The 25,358-nt window shown below is 40.0% G+C and overlaps 2 protein-coding genes across 4 annotated transcripts; one reads left to right on the forward strand and one right to left on the reverse strand.

Annotated features, from left to right (window-relative positions):
- The first annotated feature begins 756 nt into the window (after positions 1 to 756).
- On the forward strand, positions 757 to 14,999 carry sgsm3 (small G protein signaling modulator 3). Of its 2 annotated transcripts, none has more exons than XM_042392199.1 (21): positions 757 to 1,036; positions 5,579 to 5,668; positions 5,821 to 5,906; positions 6,273 to 6,336; positions 6,642 to 6,853; positions 6,963 to 7,070; positions 7,701 to 7,844; positions 8,066 to 8,261; positions 8,523 to 8,668; positions 8,920 to 9,153; positions 9,353 to 9,535; positions 9,756 to 9,911; positions 10,029 to 10,083; positions 10,198 to 10,247; positions 10,451 to 10,603; positions 10,713 to 10,783; positions 11,109 to 11,157; positions 11,354 to 11,439; positions 11,654 to 11,776; positions 12,028 to 12,088; positions 12,818 to 14,999. In XM_042392199.1, exons 2-21 carry the CDS (start codon positions 5,662 to 5,664, stop codon positions 12,899 to 12,901), a joined length of 2,268 nt encoding a protein of 755 aa, XP_042248133.1. In that variant the 5' UTR covers positions 757 to 1,036; positions 5,579 to 5,661; the 3' UTR covers positions 12,902 to 14,999. The 2 variants fall into 2 exon arrangements, with proteins under 2 accessions (XP_042248133.1, XP_042248134.1); XM_042392200.1 differs by having other exon boundaries at positions 757 to 905.
- Positions 15,000 to 15,134: 135 nt separating this feature from the next.
- On the reverse strand, positions 15,135 to 24,147 carry gtpbp1 (GTP binding protein 1). 2 transcript variants are annotated; one of them, XM_042392201.1, is made up of 13 exons: positions 23,580 to 24,147; positions 21,528 to 21,639; positions 21,134 to 21,314; positions 19,966 to 20,149; positions 19,426 to 19,590; positions 19,036 to 19,159; positions 18,704 to 18,818; positions 18,479 to 18,623; positions 18,198 to 18,380; positions 17,768 to 17,903; positions 17,458 to 17,636; positions 16,817 to 16,978; positions 15,135 to 16,216 (listed from the first exon to the last, which is right to left on the reverse strand). In XM_042392201.1, the coding sequence occupies exons 1-13, from the start codon at positions 23,865 to 23,867 to the stop codon at positions 16,100 to 16,102; spliced, it is 2,091 nt and encodes a 696-aa protein (XP_042248135.1). In that variant the 5' UTR covers positions 23,868 to 24,147; the 3' UTR covers positions 15,135 to 16,099. The 2 variants fall into 2 exon arrangements, with proteins under 2 accessions (XP_042248135.1, XP_042248136.1); XM_042392202.1 differs by lacking the exon at positions 23,580 to 24,147 and adding an exon at positions 23,156 to 23,295.
- Positions 24,148 to 25,358: the final 1,211 nt, after the last annotated feature.

The following is a 25,358-nucleotide window of genomic DNA, read 5'->3' on the forward strand; positions in this document are numbered from 1 at the left end:
GAACATATACAGTATGCTCTAAGGTCTCTCTTTCAGTGGCTGAACTATGATGAATATGCCAATGTGAAGAAGGCTGTGCAATCACAACACAAGAGACATGTTGTTGAGCAATAGTGTAAAAGCATTATGTTGTATCAATCATTGTTTTAATTGATACAACATAATGATTGCAAAATTCATTATTTTGAAAAAGATTCAATGTTGCAACCTAATTCTTCTATTTCTGTTATTTTCTTTTATTTTCATATCCAGGAAAAACCAAGCAAACATATCTTCCTGTTTGATTTAATAATTTAATATGTTGGTTAATTTAATATTTGTGGGTCACATGCTCAGTCTTAGGGGTAAGCGAAGAAAGTATGCCAGTATCATTGGTTAATACTAATTAATAATATTTGATAATATAGTTATTTTGTTGGCATGTGAACCTTTTAGATAAAAACCTTATCATGAAATGATCAAAGACCAAACAATAAAACAGATTTTTTTTTTTTGCTCTTAGGGAAACATCGTAAAAAGGCATCGCTCAAAAGGTTGAAGTGTCAATTAAAATAGCAAAATAAACAGACAAGTAACAGCCATCAATACAGACTTAGACTCCCATGACCATCTGTTTTGTTGGCGATAAACTGTCCTGATGGTGCTGCTGCTTTAATTTCACATTATGATTAATACTGTTGTGAATCGTGACTGGTTGGTTTTCGTGCTGGATGAATGAGGTAAAGGCCGAGAGAAATAATGAATGAACGGAACAAATAAACGTCGTGTGCCTACGTCATCCATTGCTGCGCGGAAGGATATTTTCAGTAAATAGTGTAGTTCCGGGATGTGGAACTACTTCTCCGGATGGAAAAGGAAAACCGTGAGAAGCGCAAGGATACAACGGAGCTACACGTCGCTAGCAGGTGCACAACGCAGGGAATTCACAAATACAGGACGAAAGATGGCATAGCATATGGTGTTTTCCCGTTTCCAGCGACAGAAGACACGTCTGCCATAAACCACAACCGTGTGCTTTCACTAGAATAATGTCACAGTAAGTGAAGCTAACAGGCTGTTGCACACCGTGGTATGTAACTGTTAGCTTTATGCTAATGTTAGCATGTATAATGGCTAACAGCTGACAACTTAGAATGAATACATTACAGGCTCCTGAGACGGGTGTTAGCTGTTTTACCAGTTCGTATGCAAAGCTTATTATCGTGCTGTGTGTTTTATGTAGTAACATGTGTAAGAACATTTAAATGCAGTCGACCAAACATATTGCCATTGAAAAATTAAGTATTGCTCATTATACAGTCTTTTGGCTGTAACTGACGTCAGCCGGGGGTTTGACGTAGTTTTGCTAATGATGAACATATGCTGTCTATAGGGTCGTGACCGTCATAATGTAACGCCAAGTGAGCAGAATACTTTGCTAACACCTGAGTTGATATTTTGCTTTATCATGTGTGCATGCCACCTTCAAACGACTGCTTTAAGAGTGACACCTTAAAAGCTAATGAATGATGCCGTTTATAGAAAAAAAAAAAACTACCATAATTGCTACATCCTAACATGTGCTGCTCTGCTGTGTGTACTCTAACCACTAATGCCAAATTCAGTAGAGTCACTTGTTGCTGTATGTAATCTAATGTCGTATGGCTTGTTGCAAATAAATCTGTGGTACAGAAGGCTGCACAGCTTTAAAGTAGAGCTGTAAGTTGTTATAAAACCTCCTTCCCCCTGCTGAATGGTCTTTCTACCTCTAAGCTCTCTGTAAAGTTGTGGGTTTGGAGGGTTTTCCCCATATCTTCTTATTTCCCTGCTCTTGAGGAAGTGACAATCCAGTTAACCACAGTGGCACATGCCTAGATGTGACGCGTGGCAGTGTGTGTGTGAGAGAGACGGAAAAAAACTGCCAAAGTGAACAAGGTCCTGTCTGTCATTATTCAGCCAAAGCTAACTTGGCGGGGAATGAGGCAGTAATTCTTAAGCATACATGGCAGTGTAGGTGGGCGTATTCACAGGAGGAGAACATGAGTCACCATTGTTGGGGTTACTGTGAAGAACAACTGGAGGAGGTGTTTGGGTAGGGGAGGGGGTATCAGCTAGGCAGGCAGACAGGAAAACACTCCCAGTTAAGAAGGTAAAAATAAAGATATGTTCCCACTGTTGTAAAAGGAATGGTTTACAATGTCCATACATGTGCCCTGTCTGTACAACAGGATGTAAATCTTTGCTTTTCTTCCAGTAGGGTGTTGACCAGTGTGTGCAAACATAGCTGAGCACAGTCTCAACAATGGAAATGGAGATCTCCTTTTGTTCAGAGAGAATTGGGAAGACTTTCTGTTATAGGCCCAGCCAAGTCCTCTGCTAAGTCAACAGAAATTATTTGGTTTCTTCTTCTTTCTTTTTCATCCTTGGGAGAACATGAATAACAAGACTACTATATGTAAAAATGTGTTAGGGCTCTTTTATGCAACTGACAACATTAACTGTAATGAATGGAGTTTGGTCTTCCAATGGATGGGTTTTTACTGTATTGCTTTGCTAGTGCGTTTCAATAGTGCGTTTCAGTGCAGTTTTCACACACCTTGATAGCAGAGACTTTATATATACATGACAGTACCAGTCAAAAGTTTGGACCTTCCCATTCACTTGAATGAGAAAGTATGTCCAAAATTTTTGACTGGTACTGTGTTTATGTGTATATCAACATATCTGTGTGTGGGGAAAAATACTAGAGCTGTAATGATTGGTTGATCAGTTGATTGGCAGAAAATTTATCAGCAACTACTTTGATAGGTGAGTAATTATTTTGAGTCATTTTTTTAAGGAAAATGCCAAAATTCTCTTGTTACAGAAAAAAATTTCAGGTTTCTTTAGTCCTCTATGATAGTAATGAATGTCTGAATGTCTTTGGGTTGTGGACTGTTGGTTGGTTCTATTTTTCTTAACTAGAGCCCAACTGATACTCAACTTTTGAGGCAGAAGAAACCAATATTCTAATTTGAGATTTAAAAAAAGAAAAGATAATATCTTATATTTTCTTTTCCATACTTTTTGGTGTGGAGTCTTCAAATTTGGCCATAATGATGAAAGATTTACTGAGGTACTCCAATATTTTTGATATGATAAAATGAAAAATATATACATATTCATATATAAGTATCATAGCCTATAAGTTTAATGTATAGCCTACATTAAACTTAAAGAAGGGTCAAATATACATAAACATGCAGCCTATTAAACACTTATTTGCTGCAATCTCTTTTTCCATATCTGTCAACATATACCAAACCTACATGGTAAATCAGTATCTTCAGATAATAATGGCTGGCTTCTATTCTTGAGTTTATATAGGGTACTTAAAAGGTGATCTTAGCATATTACTCTGGGGCTTCAACTACAGAAACAGTTGATGCCCACACCTAGCTACCTGCATTTAGACTATGGACATTCAACTTTCTCTCTGAAGTTTTTCAGATTTGCCATAATTCTTCTCAGTAGAGATCACCATACCTTCCATTGACTCAGAAATCAAGGATTAGACATGAAAAACTGCTTTCTGTGCGCCAACACTCACTTTTGCAGCTGAATATTGCTGTTAGATTGTCAATATGTGCAACAGTTTGCAGTAGGGGTTCTGTCATGTTGCCTTTCTTGGCAGGAGATTAAACTGTTCTTGTAAGAGAGTAGCTAAAATCCCAGGACTCCCCTGAGCTACACACAGAGCTAGCCTGAAAGTACTTGGCCATCCTCCAAACCTCAAATTGATTTCTCATCTCTCTTAAGTCCTAAATCCCTCTTCAGATGCCGCAAGCTTGCTGCTGGAATGAATCATTTTGGCGGGGTGTTTGCATGCTCGTGAGCCTCTTTTGCAGGTTATGGTTGTTATGCTGTGTCTATCTTTGTATGTTTGCTGGGGCTTACATGGCAAACAGTGTCCCCTCTTATGCTATACTGCGTATTTACATGTTTTCATTGTGATATTTTGGTGAAAGAGGAGAAACCGGAAGACTTTTGCAGGAATCTCTGGAGACTTTGTTGCCACGGACACATCATAGTGATAGCCGTACTACACACAAATGTGAAACCAAGATGCCAGGATTTTATTAGCATCTAAATTCCCTCCCTCTGTGCTATGGCTTGATTGATGTACAAGCTTTGGCTCTGAATCTAAAAAAATGGTGGTGACGCTCCAATAATCAGGGGATTGGTGATTATTCTGTGTGCTCAAAATTTATTTGGACAGCTGCTCATTTGATGTGGGTATTTTGGATCTGCGGTCTTTGGCACTGACTTCCAGTTTAAATATGTGTTTCTATGCAGCATGTTATTCATAACTCTACTATTCTGTGGTCATTCAAGTGCGTATGTTCCAGTGAGCCATAGACAATTTTCCACCCTAGTGGACAATAAAGATATATTCTATTCTCTTCTATTCTGTCGTATCTAAAATGGGACTCCATTTTACTGTTATTTTGAAGCTCGTTGGATGTCATGCCTGCTGATTTTTGCAGACAAAGGAATACTGACAGAGGAATTGTGATCAAATAAAAACACACTATTAATAGGAGAAAGATCATGTTTTTTTTGGTGAGTTTGTGTGTTTATTACTCACCCTGCAAATAAAATGCTGTAAATATGATTATAATTATCTAATTGTGGACAAGCCAGTAGAGCAATCTATTTGTTGACCGTCCATGTAGCCCTCACAAGAGGACTGTGCAGTGAAAGTTGCTTTCAGCGCCATATTCACAAAGCCTTATAGAGTTAAACCTAGTGGTGAAATTCTAGGACAATTACAGCAGTTGTGATGTACAAAGAGTCTTTGTTATGAATTTCTAGTTAATAGGTCTGTTTGTAAAATTTGCCCCAGGACCTGTACTGTCTAAAAATAGAACATTAACACACACACACACACACACACACACACATTAACACACACACACACACACACACACACACACACACACACACACACACACACACCAGTTAATCGAGTTAATTAGCCTCTGGTAAATACAGCAGTCATATGGCCAAGACAAGAGACACCAGAATATCCCTCTTTCTCTCTCTCTCAGCATCTTTTCCTCCCTCACTTACTGTAATTATACAGAACCTCTGAACCTCTCCATTCAGTCTTGTTAGAAGAAGGAGCTTTACTTTATGACAGGATTTTTGGATTTAAGTTTGGAATCTTTCTTCATTGTGAAGGTACTTGCATCATTTTTTAACAACAAACTGTTTTTAGGGCAAGAACAGGCAAGTTTAGAGAAAACACGCTGTAATAACTTGCAATCAAGACAGAAGAGGAAGTTGAGGCACAAACATAATATGAAGATTTTAAGATATTGCGTATCAAAAACTAAGTCAGTAATGTATGTGATGCTGACTAACCAGATGTGGTGCATTAACTACAATTACTGTATATAACATAGTACCTTTATCCTCAGAGCTGTGCTATGCCTTACATTCACTGGTAAACACATGGAGTAGTTTGAATTTCAGTGTCCTCCTCAAGGAGACTCCTACATGCTGTTAGGAATTGAACTACCAACCTTTTCTTTTCCTCTGTTTGTCTTTTCTACAGAGTGGCTACTATCTGCTGACCGTTTTTCTCCAGAGTGACTGTAGTCTTTCCGTGTAGAAGACATCACTCTACTACCCAGTACCATGTCAGGTATAGATTTGTATGAATTTAGTTTACAACCTAAGTGCCAAAAGCTCTCAATTTGAAGAAAAGTCTTTTTAAATGTGCCTCTTGTTCTCAGCAAAGCTTTTTCATGTATCATACTGTATTTTCTGTTTCTATTAAGTGTCTCTCTGTTTTAGGTACCTACACACCGGCCCCTGGTGGGCCCTTCTCTGCTCTCACTCCAAGCATGTGGCCCCAGGACATTTTGGTCAAGTACCATCAAGTGAGGATGCAACTTCATATGTTTTTTATGTCCAAGTATTTATAAGAATAGAAATGTTATGGCAAAAGAAAAAATACTTGTATAAAGCATGTCAGCTCTTAATAAACAAAATAGCGGAAAATAACATTACAGGCTGTGACACATCTGCTTAGCGTGACAGAATATAAAGACAAACTAAAACGCTGCAGGAAGCTTGTGTTCGTGTGACACTGTGACACATGAAATTTTGTGCTAACTGACATTTAAGATGTAAGAAAAGCTGTTGTCCCACCTTCAGCATTATTATTGACTATATTCTAATCAAGTCATCTTTCCTTTATGAGATGTGGACTAAATTAAATGCATGTTATTTGTTTTTCTCTATAGAAAGACCTCCCAGAACAGTATGAACTCCAGTATGATGAGTTTGGCTTCAGAATGGACACTGAAGGTAATTTTTTCACTCACATGGACATTTGTACACATTGCCTTTTTTTTTTTTTTTAATTTTTTCTTCACACTGGTAAAGCTCCTGAAACCCTCTCAAAAAACATAAATGGAAATTGTCATATCTGGGCACAGTGGCTACATTATGTACACCAATTGAGCGCATGTGATCTCAAAGTTATGACTGCAACTAACTGAGTTGCTCTTTCACTACTTTTGGTCTTTGCTGGTGGGGAAAAAAATATTTTATACCACTAAACATTTGTATTTTTTTAATATATCCTTATATATTATTCTCTCTTTGCTCAGACGGTTCTGAGCCCAAGTCCTGGCTGGGCACTGAAGGCTCACCCCAGCGTGAAGACCCCCAGCAGAGATTGCGCTGGCAAGCCCACTTGGAGTTCACCCATAACCACACAGTGGGTGACCTGACCTGGGAGCTCATTGCTCCAGTCCTTCCGCGCTCCGAGCGCCTTCGTTCCCTGGTGCTAGGTGGCATACCTCACAGCATGAGGCCACAGGTAAATAGACTTGCACTATATTTGGCTAAAACACTGCCCAAGATTGCCAGTTACTTTTAAATGTAATAAGTAAGAAGCTACAGAGCTTTAACGATGTTCTGTCTGTTAGCTATGGATGCGTCTGTCTGGAGCACTGCAGAAGAAAAGGACTTCAGAGATCTCTTACAGAGAAATCATAAAGAACAGCTCTAATGATGACACCACTACAGCTAAACAGGTAAAATCCCTAACCGCAGGTACATGTCTGTGTAAACAAACATACTCCCATTGAAGTTAAGCTACTGTAAAGAGCATACTATTACCTTAGAACATGCCAAACGAATATCAGAAACAACTATTTAAATTAAGTCCTATTTATACATGACACAATTAAGCATAGATTTCTTAAAACATTGTACAGCTCGAAAAATAATTGGATGAAGCAGATATGCACAGGGTATGCACATTATGTCACAGTATGTGGAAGTTGTCACTATCACACACATAGCAGTCAACATTTGCCATGGTGCATTCAAATGGAAAAAAAACCCACTGATAACATGCTAAAGAGCTTTTGTGCAATTAACTGCACAGTCTTGTTTTGCCAGTAAGTGGAGGTTAGGAGGGTGAAGTCAATGCAATACCCTTTTTATAATGTGTTATTTCCTCATTAGCACACAGGTAAGTAACAATTAAGTGAAATGAAAATACCCTCAAGATAGATCTTAGATAATGGGGTGCTTACATTAACAAAGGTGAATGTGACTTTCTTAAAGCTTTTTTTTTTTCTCCACCTCCTCCCCCCAACTTTTCTCGCTGTTTATTGTAATAATGATTTGACAGTCCCTTGTTAACCTCTGTCTCTCAGATAGAGAAGGACCTGTTACGAACTATGCCAACCAATGCGTGTTTCAATAGCCTGACCAGTGTTGGAGTGCCAAGGTTGAGACGGGTACTGAGAGGCCTGGCCTGGCTTTATCCAGACATTGGGTACTGTCAAGGCACTGGCATGGTGAGAACACCTACATACAGAAACCGATGTCACCGTAAACAACTATATTACACCAGTCAGCTGAGTCAACACATAAACAGACACACTTTAAATTTGTATTTTGTTTACTCACAGTAACACCTCCATTGTACATCATCCTTACATTTTGCTCCTGCCTTTTCCATCTTCACTGTTCCCCTTTTCATTGTCTCACCCCCATCTCTGTATCTTGATCCTCCTAGGTGGTTTCCTGTCTGTTGCTCTTTCTGGAGGAGGAGGATGTGCTATGGATGATGTGCGCCCTGATTGAAGACCTCCTCCCTCCATCCTACTTCTCATCCACCCTGCTGGGTGTTCAAACAGACCAGAGGGTTCTCCGACAGCTCATTGTTCAGTACCTGCCAGCCCTTGACCGCCTTCTGCAGGAGCATGACATAGGTAAGGGTAGGCAAGGGAGAGATGGAGCATGTGTGGCTGTGATGAATGGAAGAAGTAACTGTGAGAGAGGGCAGGGGATGGGCATTAAATGTACCCACCGCCTTGTAGCCTTCTGAAGGGTTTTAACTCAAATAAAATATGACAGTTATGAGATGCACTTGTCTGAGTTTGTTAGCGAATTCTTCTGAATTAATGACTGTGTTGAATGAATATACACGGTGTTGTATATTATAGATAATCCCTTCTTTCTCATACATCCAGAGTTGTCACTGATCACACTGCACTGGTTCCTGACATCATTTGCCAGTGTGGTGGACATCCGTCTGCTCCTTAGGATCTGGGACCTACTTTTCTACCAGGGCTCGTTGGTGCTCTTCCAGGTCACACTGGGCATGCTCAAGATCAAGGTATTTGCACTACACCGCATACTTCTGATTCTTGACTTCCTGATACATTTTATTTTGTGCTGAGATGCTTTAGATTCTTTAATACTAAGATCATGTTGCAGCGTTTTATGTCAACAGATATTTCTTTGTTACCTACATTACATTATTATTTCTAGATATTACCGTCCCACACCGACTATTCCCTTTTTTTTAACAAAAATATCTCTATATGTTGACTATTAATCCTTGTGAATTTCACTCCACTACCCCAGGAGGAGGAGCTTGTGTCATCAGAGAACTCTGCGTCCATTTTTAACACTCTGTCAGACTTACCAAGCCAGCTGAGAGATGGGCCTGCAGTTCTTGGGGAGGCTATGAGGCTAGCAGGGACACTGTCCCAGGAAACACTAGAAGCCCACCGACACAAGCACCTAGCCTACATCCTAAATGAACAGGCCCAGCTCAACAATGGAAACAACACAATACTCAACTCCAATCTCAACAAGGTCAGTCACTGTAGACTTTACAAAGTCAGTGTGATGAAATATCAATATTTTTTGTCAGAAATTAAACAAGCAATGTGAAGGTGTATGTGTTTTAGCTGTCCAAACTACAGTCACATATTACCATCATTGGATACTGCCATAAAGTGTTTTAGACAAATTAAAGGGTGTGTTAATTTATTCTGTGTTTGTATATGTGCAGGTGGTGAGGAGACAGTCCCTGCGCAGAAAGTCCACCCTGAGCTCCCTGCTGTTTGGGGAGGATGAGGCCGAGGCTCTAAAATCCAAGAACATAAAACAGACAGAGCTGGTGGCTGCTCTGCGAGAGGCCATAGCCCGCACTGCAGATCATTTCCATTGTCTGGACCCACGCCATTCCAGTACTGTGAGTTCACATACTGCAGTACATGAACAGTCTGGTTTATGTCCCGTTGTGGACCAAGTATAAGTCAATCTGCCAAAATGAGAGGGACATTAAATGAGGCATCCATTCATTTAGTAGCATGTCTGACTAAATGTTTAAGTCCTAAATTTAATATACCATCAAATCATGGCATTCAGTATAGACACTTTTGATACCATTTCTCCTGCCTTTTTTTCTGTAGGACCTGACTCCTGACTACTCCATGGAAAGCCACCAGCGAGACCATGAAAACTTCCTTGTTGTGTCCCGTAACCGGCGGAGACGGGCAAAGGCATTGCTGGACTTTGAGAGACACGATGACGATGAACTGGGCTTCAGGAAGAATGACATCATCACTGTGAGTTATGACACCCACACAGACACATACAAACGAAATTCTACTTCCTGTTGTTTGCAGCCATGTACACACATCGCACATCCCATTCATGTCCCTGTGTAATTTTCTTTCTCTCAGATCATCTCGCAGAAGGATGAACACTGTTGGGTTGGAGAGCTCAATGGCCTCAGAGGTCTGTGCTTCTGTGCTTTTATGTATCAACATCTACTGTTGCCATATGGGTAACTGATTTTTTTATAATCTGTCTCGAGGCTGATTTAACATAACTTTTTTGGCTCTTTAACAGGTTGGTTCCCAGCAAAGTTTGTGGAGATTCTAGATGAAAGAAGCAAAGAGGTATGGAAGTAGTTCATTTACAGCTTAATAAGGCACAGTGCTTTTAAATAGGTTGGTTTGCCTAGCAGATGTTCCTTAAAGTTAAATCCATGTGATATTTGTCAGTGTTTATCTTAGTTTCCTCACATTTCCCTTCCAGCATCCTGAATATTAATTTATAATGCGTCATAAACATTGACTGGTGCTCTTGTGTCTGTACCCAGTACTCATTAGCAGGCGATGACTCTGTAACGGAGGCAGTGACAGATTTGGCCAGAGGGACTTTGTGCCCGGCCCTGAAGGCCATCTTTCAGCACGGTCTCAAGAAACCGTCTATACTGGGAGGGCCCTGTCACCCCTGGTTATTCATAGAAGAGGTACTTTTTTTTTTTTTTTCTTTTTTTAAATCCACATGGCACCATATTACAATTGTTTCAAATTCCTACATAGGACTTAATCATTCTTTGTCCTCTGGGTTTCTCTCAGGCGGCCAGCAGAGAGGTAGAGAGGGACTTCAATTCTGTCTACTCCAGACTGGTGCTGTGTAAAACCTACAGGTAAAACACAGACACACACATCATTCTGTTTTCATTTGTTCTGTCAAACTCTCTGTTCACACAAACATTACAGATGGGTGTAGGGGGATTTTAATCTTTTATAAATAAGTAAGTGTTTTAGGAATTGGATCATCCAAACACTTTCATATGTGATCAGGGATGCACTTGCAATGTATTTGCAATATATTCCTAAATAAAATCAAGCAAGTGTTATGTGTATGTGTTATACTAGGGGAATGAGAAATCTACTTTCAGTATGTACACCAGAGATGTATTTTAATGTTCCAACATTGCAAGGTTAACAATTTCTTCTGGCATTAACCAGGTTAGATGAAGATGGGAAAGTACTAACACCAGAGGAGCTGCTATACAGAGTGAGTATGTGTTATTGTAATTAGTTTTAGCGAAATGTATTTTGTGGACCTAAAAAGCTTGTCTCAGCTTCCAACAATAAAAATGTTTATTGAAAGTAGTGTTTATCTAGTGAGGCCTAGCCATGTCTGTATATTCAGCCTGTAGAAATGAAGGTTAGTAGGAAGTGCATGAGCACCCTCTGTCTACTCTTCCCAGGCAGTGCAGTCAGTCAACATGAGCCACGACATAGCACACGCTCAGATGGATGTCAAGTTTAGGTCTCTTGTCTGCGTTGGCCTCAAGTGAGTTTTACACACACACACACACACACACACACACACACACACACACACACACACACACACACACACACACACACACACACACAGCATTAAAATCATCACAGTCCCTCTGGTATCAGAGAGTAGAAGCTTAAAAATGTGTCCACACATGAGCAAATGTGCTATATGCACACACTCAGGCTGTTTGGTTCCTAACATTTATCTAACCCAACAGTGAGCAGGTGCTGCACCTATGGCTGGAGGTGTTGTGTTCCAGTATGGCCGCTGTAGAGAAATGGTATCATCCGTGGTCCTTTCTTCGCAGTCCTGGATGGGTTCAGATCAAGTGTGAACTCAGGTAAGAAACACATTATTATAAAACTGTTGTATTTAAATTTGGAGAACATCAGAATTACAGCTAAAGCATCCAGTGTGGTTGCAAACTCAGTACTGAATTTCTGGCATCCACATCTAACACACACTATCCAGTATTCTGAAATGTCAACCAGTAATCTAAAAAGGGATTAAACAACAGAGAATTAAATGAAGAGGGGAACACTGTATATAATTAAACATGTAATGAACAGTCTACTGTTGTTGTTTCCTCAGGGTCCTATCAAAGTTTGCCTTCAGTCTCTCCCAAGATTGTGAGCTACCTGACAAGAAAGAGGTGAGTCAAGGGAATTTCCACAGCATTCCTACATAAAACAGTAGTAAACTCACTATTCAAAGACAATATATCAGCACTCAGGGGAGAAAACTTTGGCTTTATGCTGTTTAAGAAACCCTATTCTGGAGGCAGATGTTATGGATGTGCTTGGTTCAGCATCACCTCTTTAGTTGGGATCTCTTAACATGTCACAGTATATGCTGTAGTATAGTGATTAATTACAGTAGTTTACTTATCTACTTACCCCATCACACAAATCAACTCACTGTCTGAAGTTGTAAAGGTGCAACTGCACCAAAAACTTGTACCTGTTATGAAAAAGGCCTGTTAAGAAGAGCTGTTTATCTTGGCACTTCTGAGCTGCACTTCACCTTTGAGTCTCTCCAGTTTCTGTTGTTATCACCATTCATCTTGTAAATTAGATATTCTCATTTCAGTGATCAGTGTTTCTCATTTTGTGAAGCCCCCTGACATTTAACAATGTGATAGTAGTCACCATAGGGAAAATAATCATTGCTGCATTGCTCTCTGCGTGTTGAAAGTTAAAAGCATGATGTACTTCTGGCCAGACTCCAATCAGTGACATCAAAGCTGCCATTTTGCATCAGCCCTCTTCAAAATTGATGATTTGCATGTAATCTGAAGTGCAGTATGTTGGAATTACCCTCTCTGATGTAGTGTTGATTATGTCTTTAGGTAATAGTTGTCCACATGTCCTTTCTTTTCCAGGAGAACGAGCAGAGACCATTGAAAGAGGGAGTACAGGATATGTTGGTGAAACATCACCTCTTCAGCTGGGACATTGATGGCTAGACACACAACAAAAACCTTCTGAATCCTACCGTCCTGTGTCTGTGTGTATATTTGATCTGTCTCTTCATCTGTTTCTTACACACTGGAAACTGTAACTTAGACACCATTGTCTGCTTTTATCCCTGGATGATGATGACACCCAAATAATGATGACACCCAAATAATGATGACTCTGAAACTCTCATGTCATCATAAGGTCCACTGGGTGGTATGAACTGAAGTATGTGTGCATTAAAGTGCATAATTACAAGACAGTTTCTATTCAGACTCGGTGTAGGAGGTTTTGCAACATGGTTGAAACTATATGAAGTTTTACAAGTAAAACACTCCTGTAGTACAGAACGGTCTGTACCCACTGGCCTGGAACACTTAAGTATTTCTTCAGTAGTCACTACACTGGCTGTTCAGCTTTTTATAGCTAACTGGGTGTTTGTTTTATGCAGGAGTGAGACGTACAGTACATCCTCTTGCACTGGTTTGTGTCTATGTAAAATGCAGTGTCAGGTTACCCCACAACAAACACTGGACCTTTGGCATGGTCCTAAATTCCACATGACCCTGTAAATTCCAAAATATTAAGACCAAAACATTCCTAAACATGTTACAAATTATTTTTGAGAGGAATGCTACTTACCTCAGTATCATGAATTCCACAAAAAATTTTAAGTCATACTATGCAGGATTTTCCTTAAAAAAACAAAACAATGTATAGACTTGTACAAAAATAATCCCTCTCAATCGTCACCTATGACCCACTAGAAGGTTGTGGCGGTGTCTGTATCTACAGAGACCCTGTCATCTACCTGTATTTTCTTATTATTTTGCTGTGTTCAGGATGTTTCTGGCCTTCAGCCTTTGGGTAGTTGTTGTGTAGCCCCCAGCCAATAAGAGCATGCAGGCTGTGAGTGTGGGACTCTATAAAAACGTAACGACATAGACAAGAGGAAGCTACAAAAATGGCGGACATAGCACCGATGTTCTGCTTGTTCAACAGATACAGCAGCGAGTTGTAGTCAACTCGAGTGAAGTATAAGTGAAGTCTGTTTCATTCTGTCTGCTATGGACTCTGTGCTCTTTAGCAGACTGCTGTCTGCTCTGTGCGTGTGTGTATAGTTCAGCCCCGCCTTCGTTCATACAGGCAAAGAGCAGACAGAAAGAATGAGCCGGAGCGGAGGGGCCAACTTTGAATGTTGTTTACAAACAGCAATCAACAAATCCTGCATAGTATGCCTTTAAATACTAATGTTGCACATGCCAAGTAAAGCCTTTTAAACTGTGATATGAGACTATATGTTTGTGCTACCTTAAGAGTGGTAGTGAACAGTCTGCACTTGTATGACATAATGTAAATGAAGCAGATAAATACTTTTTGTGTTACAGTCAAAATAAATGTTACATACATGTTTTTCTGTATAGAAAGTAAATACATCTGTCGCTTGTGACTACATGTACCTTGTAAGTTAAAGAAATTTGACATAGAACTTTTTCTGATCTTGACACACTGATTTCCAAATTGACCTCCAGTACTGACTTCAACCTGCATCAAAAAACAAAGAATAGCCTGTGGATATGTATTCAAACTGTGGACTAATGATAGATGATAAATGAGGACTTAAGAGGATTGATATGTGAACAAAATTGTAATACTTTTGAGTAATCTGTTACAACAAGTTTGTTCATAATTAATTATGTTGTGATATTTTTTGGATATTTGGTGTAAACAACTTTTAATTTCAGGCAAAGATTTTGTTGTATCAGTTGTTATTCTTGCCAAGCCAATTGGATCTTGGAGGTGACAAGATTGACATAGTCATGTAGTTTCAGTTAAGAATTTTTTTTTTTAACTTACATTGTTATCTGTAACTTTCCCTTGTGCAGAAAACACAATCAACTTAGTTACTGGTTTTACATGATGGTAAGTTATTGTAGCCTGTAAAAAATCACATTATGTTATCAAAAATGTACGACTGAAAGAAAAAACTTGTGTGGCAGTGACTCTTATAAGACTGAGACCACACAGTAACACTCCTGGGCTTACTGTACATAAAATATGATAAAGTATATTGGAAAAGAACACTATAAACACATGGAAAACCCATTCATTGTCCTGTTGAGTTATTCCCAATTTTAATATATTTTTTTTACACACTGTCATGAATTGTATACTGTTAAGATTTTTAATTTGTAATGACAAAAATCGGAGGAAAATGCAAATATAGAAAAAGACACACTATTGAAAAGTTCAGTAAAGCCTGTTTATTAATGGTCAGTTTTTTTTTTTTGGCGGCAAAGTGTGTTTAAAATGTCACAACATGTTAACAGCAACAGGCCATAACGCATGGGGTACTAGAGTTACAAGTAGCACTGCAAGTACTGTATGTCTTACAATCATGAGCAACTGTTGAAGTGACAGGGTTATGTGCTGTATTTGTTTGTACTAACACTATTGATATAAGGTTTGTAAAATGGACAAGTAACAGTGGTAGCATGATGGATACTACTGAATCTAAGAGCGCGAGTGAGAGAAGGTTGAAAGAGTTAAAACCATCCAAGAGTCGACGTTCTGCATGTATACCAAATAAATAACTGACAATTATAAAATGTTAACAGCTTATATTTTCCATATATGTAGAATTTGAAATCACTATGTGCCCTCTGCTACATTCATTTGTGATTTGCATACATTTTGTACAATGGCATATTTCCAATGGGGGCACAACTAACAGCTAATTTACATATGCAGTATAAATAGTACATTGTTTTTCATTGCAAATACACAGGGAATGCATGGGAGGAGTTTCACTTATAGCTGCTCATATTGACTTGACCTTGTTGGGTTTAGCCTTCCTCCCTGCCACTGACATTGAGCCAGAGGACTGAATTGTAGATTTCATAGATCCACATAAAATATGGATAAAATTAAATAAATCATCATCCTGAGTGAGGCTAACCTCAAAAACCACACTGCCTGCTTTCCATCACATAAACCACTTAAAATAGTGAAGGCAGCTGACATTAAAATGCATTAAGGGCGTATCCCTTTGTGTTCCCTTTAAAATAAAAACCACAGGGCCTGGTATAAAAAGGCAAGGAGAGTATCTTGCTCTAAAACATCGGTATCCTTCATGGTTTTGTGGAATGAAGACACTTGGTGGAGTGATAGCAGAGAGGGAGGTATGCGACGGACAAGAGGGCAGTTCAGCAGCCTCCTAACCCTGATGAGGAGGGAGCTGCCGTAGAGTTGGTGCTGCTGTTCTGGCCTTTTCCTTTGTGCCTTTGTCCGCCCCTTCTCCTCCCACCTCCTCCAGACTTTGGCTACAAAGGAAAAGTAAACAAAACAAAAACACTTGATAAGGGACCTTCAAACTTCTATTTGAAATACTTAACTAATACTGTTGTCCAGAAAAAAAAAATCAGTGCAAGTGGTTACATTTGGCAACATGTTAAAATCGAGAAAACATCATTTAGGAAACAAGATTGCAGGGCAATGAACTTGCTTAGTAAAAGACAATTTTGATTATCCGGGTTCTCCATTGTTCTGGTTCATTTTGAATCAGCCCATTTTACCTTGTTCTCTTTGTTCCCCTCCTTTATCTGAGGGTCTTCCTCTCCCTCTCCCTTAGGAATCCAGCCACGCAAGCAAAGGAGAGGGAGAGAGTGTGATGCAGTAATGTGGAATGACAAAGGAAGGATGTTAAATGATGGTGGATGAAAGGAAGTGGAAGGAGGAGGACACAGTAGTTAGAAAGTTAGAAAATGGCAGCAATGTTAGGGCAAGCACACAGTAAGCAGGAAGGAAACCACATACAAATGCTGGAAGACAACTCTAACATTCATAAACTCGTAATCTAAAACCACACTAAATACCACCTCACGCAGTATTTGTTAATATTGTGTTTTTAACTTGTGTCTCACCGGTTGTGTCGTGTTTGGGCCTGCCGACTGTGTTATCGTTGTTGCATCTTCACCGGCTGCTAAGGTGCCGTCCTCTTTTCGGAGTGGTGCCTTTTTTGTAGACTGCATTTTGATTTGTGGAGGTTTGGAATTTGATGGTAAATTGTTGGTGGATTGCAGCAGCTGAAAAGAATGTGAGTCAATATTTGAGTCTCAACAAGATAACGAAATCAGCTTTTGTCATTAGAAAAGGTCATTACAACAGCATTCTACAAATTCTACAAAAATCAGCTTGTAAATATCGTTTTTCTTCTGATCTTTAACCTTCTTTTAAGTGCTAAAAAATAACTTTATCTTATAGCAGTCTCTGTGAATTGAAACTCTTGGTCAATGTAATGAATATTCTTGTGAAACGGTCCGTCCCAGAATTTTCTGCTCTTATCCCGCAGGAATTGCTTGTCAGCATTACAGATTTCCTTTGACAAAAAAATTACAAACACTGTCCACAAAAAGTATTTAATCCAATTGGGGCTTTAGGTACTTGTACAACATTGTGGGGAGAAAAACAAACAGAACATTGATTTGATCCGTACTATGCCATATGCCACCACTCTCATCCTACTATAAGCATAGGTCCTTGATCTTTCAGAAGGCTTTCCTACCTTAGTGATGGTCCCCACAGCCTTGGTGCGTCCCTCCCTGAACACCAGCCTCTGGTCACAGTGCAGATACTCAGGGGTCTTGATGAAGCGGAAGTGGACAGAGGCCTTGTCTCCTGTCCGTAAGCAGTCTCTGTTCATGGACAAGATGGTGGCTGTCTGCCTTATGCTGCCACAGTGGACTGAGTGAAGAGAAAGAAAAAGAGACAATAGGGGGAAAAAATGAGTTTTTGCATATTGCGATCACCACAGTGAGTCAATAGGAAATACAGTCTGAGCAACATATGTGCCTTTCTGTGTTACTGTTACCCACCCATGGCCTGGTATCTGGGGGATATCGTAGTGGGATGATGCAGTACCAGGATCTCCGCCTCAAACTCCCAGGTGGCCTGTGGGCTCAGCCTCGGGGACACCATCACCATACCTTTCCTTATGGAAGAACGCTTGATCTTTACGGATAGCCATGTGGTAGGAGTTGTAAAGACGACAGGAGATACAGACAGAGGAACACGGAACTGTTAATTGTTCTGCACAACAACAATCAGTTGTCTAGAGCATTTAAGACATTGATGTATTAGAGCATGATAAAGTAAAAAGACAAGGAAGATGACCACGCTTCCCCAAAACAAGCACATGGTTTTCAGTCAGTGAGCAGCAGGCTTAAGGGGAGGACACAAAAAAACAAACGATGCATTCCAGACTTTCCAACTAGATGCTTCTGTGGGAGAGCTGTCCACTCCTACCTTTTTGAGAGCAAAAGAGGCAGTCTGGCCTCCTCTAACTTCCTTCACAGGCATTCTCTTGCGGTGGATTGATTTGACAGCGATGGGGATGAAGCTGCCCAGAGGGTCTGGCCCAAGCAGCATGGTATCGTTCAGACGTATGAGTCCACGTAAAGTAGTTCCTGATACTACCGTTCCCACTCCCTGAGACATAAGCAGAACACAACCGGTTTTAGGTTCCTTACTTATATAACACATGCAGTAAAATGCATTTAGTGATAAGAAATTGTCAGCGTATGTACCGGTACAGAGTAGGTGTCATCTATCTGAAACTCAGCCGGCTGGTCGTCTCTGTAGGATGTTCTAGAGGAGAGCAGGTTGAGAAACATCTTGAGTAGGTCCATGTTTTCCCCGGTCACATTAGAGATCTGAAAGATGGGACACATCCTGGACACACACAGACACACAGACGTTACAAATGAGCTTTTTCACTCTTATTCTGAATCTGGCTGGGACAGATTTAGTACCTCTCCGAGCTGAAGTTTGAAGCGGTGACTATGACGTCGTCCTTGTTCTGTACCAGGACAGGGATCTTCCTACAACCGGGGGACTTCAGTAACCTCTGGAGCAGCTTCAATGTCTCTGTTATGATCAAAGAAAGACAATGAGAATTACAACACATAGCCTGTTAATGAGCGTAGCACATAATGAATTTCATGTAAGGTTTTGTTAGCAAGTGCAGCCAAACTACGTATAAAATTACAAAGTACCCAACACATCAACACAAGCTGTTCCTTTCGTTCCATTTTGTACGAGAAAATTATATAAAAGAGAGTAAGAAAGTAGACTCCAGACTGACCTTGCAGGATGTTGGATGGACACATATCTATCTTGGTTACCACTACGAACACAGGCACATTCAGAGCTAAGGCCAGACCCAAGTGCTCTTTGGTCATCCCTACGATACCTGCATTACTGCCCACCTGGAGGGAGAGGGAGAGAGCGAGGAATTCTATGAATATATTTTTGGTAAAAAGATACCAAAAAAAGCCTTTTTTAAAATTGTGAACACTGAACATAAGCCTCACTTCACATCTTGGTGTGTAATAAAACTGCTAAAGGTTTAAGCTCAAATTTAGATATTGACTGCAAATAATTAAAATGCTTTACAGATATACATTAAAATACATACAGGCTGACATTTTTATATTTTTTTGATATATGGGACCCGATGTCCTATTGTCCATACCATAAGCATGCAGAAGTCAGGCAGGTGTCCAGTCATCCCAAACACAGTGGTCTTGAGGTATTTCTCATGTCCAGCCAGATCTATGAAGGTAATGACTTTGGAGGACTTCTCACAGATTTTTGTCCAGTCCAGGCTTCCTCCGTGACTATCTGGTTTGTTCACCACCTATGGACACACAGAAAGGAAGTTATATACTCAGTAGTCATACTGTCTACACCTACATGTACTGCTTCACGCTAAAGTCACATCTATATCCACTGTTATGTGTTGATTGTTATTTCATTTATATTTGTTTTTTTTTTCTGGATGCCATCCTCTGCCCCTTCATCTCTTGCAGAGGTAAACCTGCTTCAGTGCCCTGAGATAACTTCTGTTATGATTTGGCGCTATATAAATAAAATTGACTTGACTAATGTCAGTTTTTCCTTTAGAATATCGCACATTTGAGCACCTCGTTGTACGGTACAAAACTCCATCATATACACTATTATTCTAATGATTTAACAATTCCCTTCTCTTTCAGAGGCATGCCAACCTCACCTGTCCCTCCTGGTCAAACCCGAGGATATCGTTGCCCACACTGCTGGTCCTGCCACTCTCCATCTCGTGCTTGTGTCTGAAGAGTTTCTGGCGAGCAAAGCCTCTGCCATTATCCAGTTCTCCGTGCGTTAACACTCCCAGAAGAGTACTTTTACCAGCATCCACGTTCCCCACCACTGCAACCCTGAGGGATGGCGGAGTACCAAAATATCACCAAAAAAGGTAAACCTTAGATGAACTGGTAAATAGACCAATGGGAACCATCACTGTAGCCGTGGGTATTGTGAGTGAAATCAGAGACGGTTCACAAAGGAGACAGCACTTAAGAGTCATTTCCTGTATCTGGGTTTTGCCACTGCCCAACCCCTCTAGAAGACTAGAGGCAGGTCCTGAGTCTATTCACTCCAACAGGAGAAGCGAAAGGACCACAGATTATTTCAGATTCTTTCGCCTCATAGTCACCTAAGTAAATATCAGACCCATTTTTCACAAGCCACATATCTTCCGAACACTTCTTCTGACACTAAAATGGCATTTTTCAGACAGACAAATCAGAAGAAACTTAACTTTGTTCGAGACCTGTCTCAGCAACACATTCTCGTGAGATCTGGCAACACCTAATTCTTCTCTCTGTCAGGGCAACCTTCATTTAATTCACACGACAATAAACCTGAACGCCATAGTAATCCATGCAGCTATGTGTTTGTGTTGTTTGCGTGTTTTGTTAATCAATTTGTTGTCATGAACTTCTGTTTTACCCCTTTTCTCTCATCGAGGGGGGTTGCTATATGCTAAATATCCAGGTGCTAATGCTAACGTTAGCTTGGCCATATATATGCCTGCTTCCCGCCTCATATAATCAATGTAATGCAATTTAAATAAAAATTAAACACATCAAGGTTGATTATGTTGTGAATTTGCACCGTGTTTTATATAACTTAACTCCACTGGAAGCTGAGGTTGTAGCCTTGGTGCTGGCAGTTTGAGTTTGTGGGGTTGAAAATGCGAAGCCAGCCTGTTAGTATTGGTCATGTCTAGATGGGGGGGGGCGACCACGCTCACTTAGAAGACAGAAAGTGCATACCATTTCATACAATTGGTGCAGCCTGTAACGCGTCATCTTTTGTTACAGAGTGCCTTTGGTGGAATCCGATCTGTGACCACTCACCTGACCTCCAGGAAGTCCAGCTCACCCACACGCCGGCGGATCAGATAGTCACGTACCCAACCAGCAGCCTCATTGCGTTCCCGGAGTGGGATAAGGTCGGCGTCAATTTGCTCACACATAGAGAGCACCGTGGCCACAGAGGCCTCCATGTCCTTCTCATCCAGACCCCAGTCACCACCATCTACAACAAAGACATGGAGGAGGAAGGAGAATAAGACTTAAGTTACAACTTAACAAGAGGGCCCTGTGAATTGTCCAGCCTTTATAAACTGTGCTGACATAGATTGATTAAAAAATAGGGGAAAGAGGGAAAAATAGGAGTTTTATATGCAGTATCATGACTTTGCAATCATTTAAAAAGGCTCAGCATGTGAACTGTTTGCGTGTCTCTCACCTGAGCCCATCCCAACCACATAGATGGTCTCTCCGCACCCTTCTTCCATCCTGTCTCGTAGCTGGCGAAGTAACGAGTCATACTGCTCTCCATTTGGGCTAACAAGTGCCAGCTATTGGGTTCATGGATGCGGAGGAGGAGAAAGAAAGAGAGGGAATATTGGCTAATGTTGACATTATGACCCTGTCTGCTATTATTGATGTTATATAAAAAGCACATCCTTCATCTAGTGAGTTGCCTTGAGTGACAGTCAGTAACTGTTCAGAAAGTGGTGGAAATTGCATCAGGTGCAGCTGCTTTCAAGAGACACAGTTACTGGATCTTTGAGTAAGTGTCACTCAGGATATTTTTCATTCACTGCAGACAACCCTCACATTCAAAATGTAAGCCAGAAGAGAAATTCAAAAGCTGCTCTCCAGGCACAAACACAGCTGTATCTCTTCCCATGAAACACCTCAAGGTTACATGTGAACGCCATACTATTATCTCTGCTGATATCAGCTCCCTTGTACAAATCAGTAGCACAGTAGAACTGCTTCAGGCTGTTGGAGGATCTATCTAGTTACACAAAATAAAACCAAAACCATTGTAACATTTTATCTTGTTTTAACTGTATGTCAGAAATTAACCAAAAAGTTAAAATGACAAATGGAATAAATGTACCTTGATATTGTGGAGGTGTGATTCAAGTTTTTAAGCAGTCACACCATTAGATTACATCTACAATTACAACCACAATATAGTTGAGGTGTGAATGGTGTGACTTTTTTGTTCAACTATTAGGATAAATAGTCCCTGGAAAACCTGGTTAAGACACTACAGATATCACAACTTATGCATTTGGAAGTAGAGTGAAGCAAATCATGCTGCAGTATCATTAAGCCACATCAACAACTATTTACATAAGCAGATTAAAGTATGGATTTACTGATAAAAGTTAGTACACAGCATATCAGCAGTAGAAACAAAGCAATGTAAGGAACAGAAACCAAAGGTGAACAAGCGACTGCATGCCTGATGCAACCATATGCAATCTGATTGTGTGACTTCTAAAACTATTGTAATATGTAGCCACAAACCTGATTGTCTAGGGCTCAAACCAACGATTCTTTTCGATTAATGATGAATCAATTAATAGTATAATCTATGAATTGCCAGAAAATAGTGAAAAATGCCCTTATAATTCCCCACACCTCAATGAGAGGTATTCAAAATGTTTTGTTTTGTGTGGCAAACAGTCACAAAGATACTCATTTTACTGTCGTATGAGACACAGAAAAGCAGCAAAATCATCACATTTGAGAAGCTGGTGCCAGGGAATTGGGGGATTTTTTTCTTGATATTGTACTAAAATGTTGATCAAAATAGTTTCCAATTCATTTTCTATCACTTGACTAATCCACTGCAGCTCTCTTGCTGTCGCTGGTTTACGTCATTGAAAACTCGTTTGACAGGTCTGAATATATTATGACTACTTTCAGTAAATCGAAAGTCATCTGTTTGTGTTTGTACCGCCTAGTCCAAGTCGTTGCTCTAGGATATTATTGTTGGTATAGCTAATTACAACCACACTGCTTTATTGCCCTGTGCTTCATCATCCTGTTTGTTTTTATTGTAGTATTACTCACCACGTCCAGTCAGTGTCATGGTTTGTTTGACAACAGAGTCATTCACATTGCAGTGCCTTGCTTTAGACAGTAATAGCATCATTAGCTTTGGTTCAGCAATGAGCCTGCTGTGGTAACAAATGGTGCAACGTTCTTAAACTGAAAGGCAACTTATGTTACGTTAGATAAGGTTACGTGCTCAAGCATTAGCGGGAGCTAGCGTTAGCCACAACTAGCTATTTTATCTCAACGCCAGCAAAAGAAGCCCCTGAAATTCAGACAGCCAGTCGTGCATGAGTTAATATATGGTAGCTACTAATGTACCTACTCGGTACCTACAGTGTGGAATAGCGTGCAATGTTTGGTAATTACATATATGCAAGAAACACCATCTGTTTCATTCATTCATCTGGCAGCGCAACGATATCCAAGGCCTAGCTTTTACCTTGCTAGTAAAGTCAATCCTGCGGTCCTCGGGCTCGCCATTGACCATGTCCCCGTCATCGAAGCACTCGTCCCCGGTGTCGTCCCCGCCGCATCCTCCCCGGTCTGGAGCGAATATACTCGCTGGGACTAAAGCATCAGCCAGCGGTATGGAGCCTGGGCTTATTCCTGGCTCATGCGCCGCAGCTACTGATGCCATTTCTGTGTGAGTATTGCAGTAATAAATCTCAAGCTGTCTCAATTGTTGTGATGACGGTTGGCAACCAAACAGACACACAGACACACACATACACACACATACACACACACTCTGACACCCCGCAAGCTCTACACGCTAACAGTTAGCAAGCATTAGCTACACCCATTTGTCTCTTTAGCTAATTTTACAATAACCTGCTGCTTATTTGTGTTCCGTCAGTTTGGAGTCGAGCCATTTAAAAATAAAAATGCCACCACCTCGTCAATAATAATGAGGAAGGTGTGGGTGAGCGAGTAAACACGCCTTGAAGCTTAATTCACCAATGGTGTTCGAGTCAGCGCGAATATGTGAGCAGTGAACCAATACCAGTGAGGGGGTCGTTCATATTATTATCATCGTCAGTCCCTCTGAGGACAGCAGGGCTGGTCATGTGTCTGTGTAATATACTGCTGTTGATGCAATGATCCTACTAACGTTGTAATGCTCTGTAATGGTGATTAATTCCTATCATAATTTAACAAGTTTATTCCTGTTCGTGTAGTCTAACAGTTCTTAATCGGTGTAATAATAATTCTCCTGGTCTTGTAGAGGTTTGTTGTGACAAACCAAGCTCGAAAGGAAATAGACGTTAATTATAATTTGACCAAAGTTGATAATTAAAATGTCTTTTTAAAAATCAAAATCAGTGACAAGGAAGGACTCTAATTATAGACTTTTCAGTTATTGTGATTTCATCATTTCCTTCATCATCAACATTATTCTACAGACTGAACATAGGGAGAAAAATGCCCTGTTCAACCTGTCATGGTTGGGATTTGCTAGACAGGTTATTCAAGCAGAGCTCTGATTAATGTTATTATTATTATTATCGTTGAGTTGTTGATTTGTTGTTATCCCCAGAAACAATTATGAAAGGAGGATGCCTGGAAAGTCCACTTCCTTGATTCCTCTCTTAATAAGCACAGCTGTTATGCTGAATGTTTATAAGAACCCAGAGCTGTTTAACTAAATACAGCAGGATGTTGTTCATAAGTGAAATATGTTGAGTTCAAACTCTTGAGCTGAACGAATCATGAATCAAGACTAATAACGCAAAAGAATCTAAATGATTTGAATTGTTACTCGCAGACTTTCTTTGTTGAGGACATACAGCCTGAAGAACTAAAAATGCTTTAACCCTCCTACTGTGTTTCGGTCAATTTTGACCTCTTTTCAAGTTTAGATGTGTGAAACATACTTTTAATTTTTTCTGATCAAAGCAAGACTTCATTACATCCTTTTCAATGACCTACTGAATACAGTAAAAAACATTTTGATCATTTTCCTTTTTTTAAAATGCCAAAAGTTATGGGTCAAATTTGATCCGGTAGTAATTATGGGTTGTTTATGCAGAGAAATACATAGTAAATGTTGTCAAACCATCATGAATTACAAAAATAATAGTAATAAAATCCTATAAAAATGTCATAATAATATTGTGTAGTGATATTAAAATTATGTTTCATGCCAAGAAAGCGTACTGACTTGAATTCAATTGTAGAGTGGCACGGAGCAAATATGATCCCACACACACACACATCT

The sequence above is a fragment of the Thunnus maccoyii genome, chromosome 18 (assembly GCF_910596095.1).
Source record: "Thunnus maccoyii chromosome 18, fThuMac1.1, whole genome shotgun sequence".
Lineage (NCBI taxonomy): Eukaryota > Metazoa > Chordata > Actinopteri > Scombriformes > Scombridae > Thunnus > Thunnus maccoyii.

Coding starts and splice junctions, on each gene's coding strand:
- sgsm3 (XM_042392199.1), top strand. Junction 8,669..8,919: donor TGGGCATGCTCAAGATCAAG/GTATTTGCACTA, acceptor CCACTACCCCAG/GAGGAGGAGCTTGTGTCATC. Junction 10,604..10,712: donor CCTGGTTATTCATAGAAGAG/GTACTTTTTTTT, acceptor GGTTTCTCTCAG/GCGGCCAGCAGAGAGGTAGA.
- gtpbp1 (XM_042392201.1), bottom strand. CDS start 23,867: ATGTGTGTGTCTGTGTGTCTGTTTGGTTGCCAACCGTCATCACAACAA. Junction 21,315..21,527: donor TGTGGTTGGGATGGGCTCAG/GTGAGAGACACG, acceptor TCTTTGTTGTAG/ATGGTGGTGACTGGGGTCTG. Junction 18,381..18,478: donor ATGACACCTACTCTGTACCG/GTACATACGCTG, acceptor CTTATGTCTCAG/GGAGTGGGAACGGTAGTATC.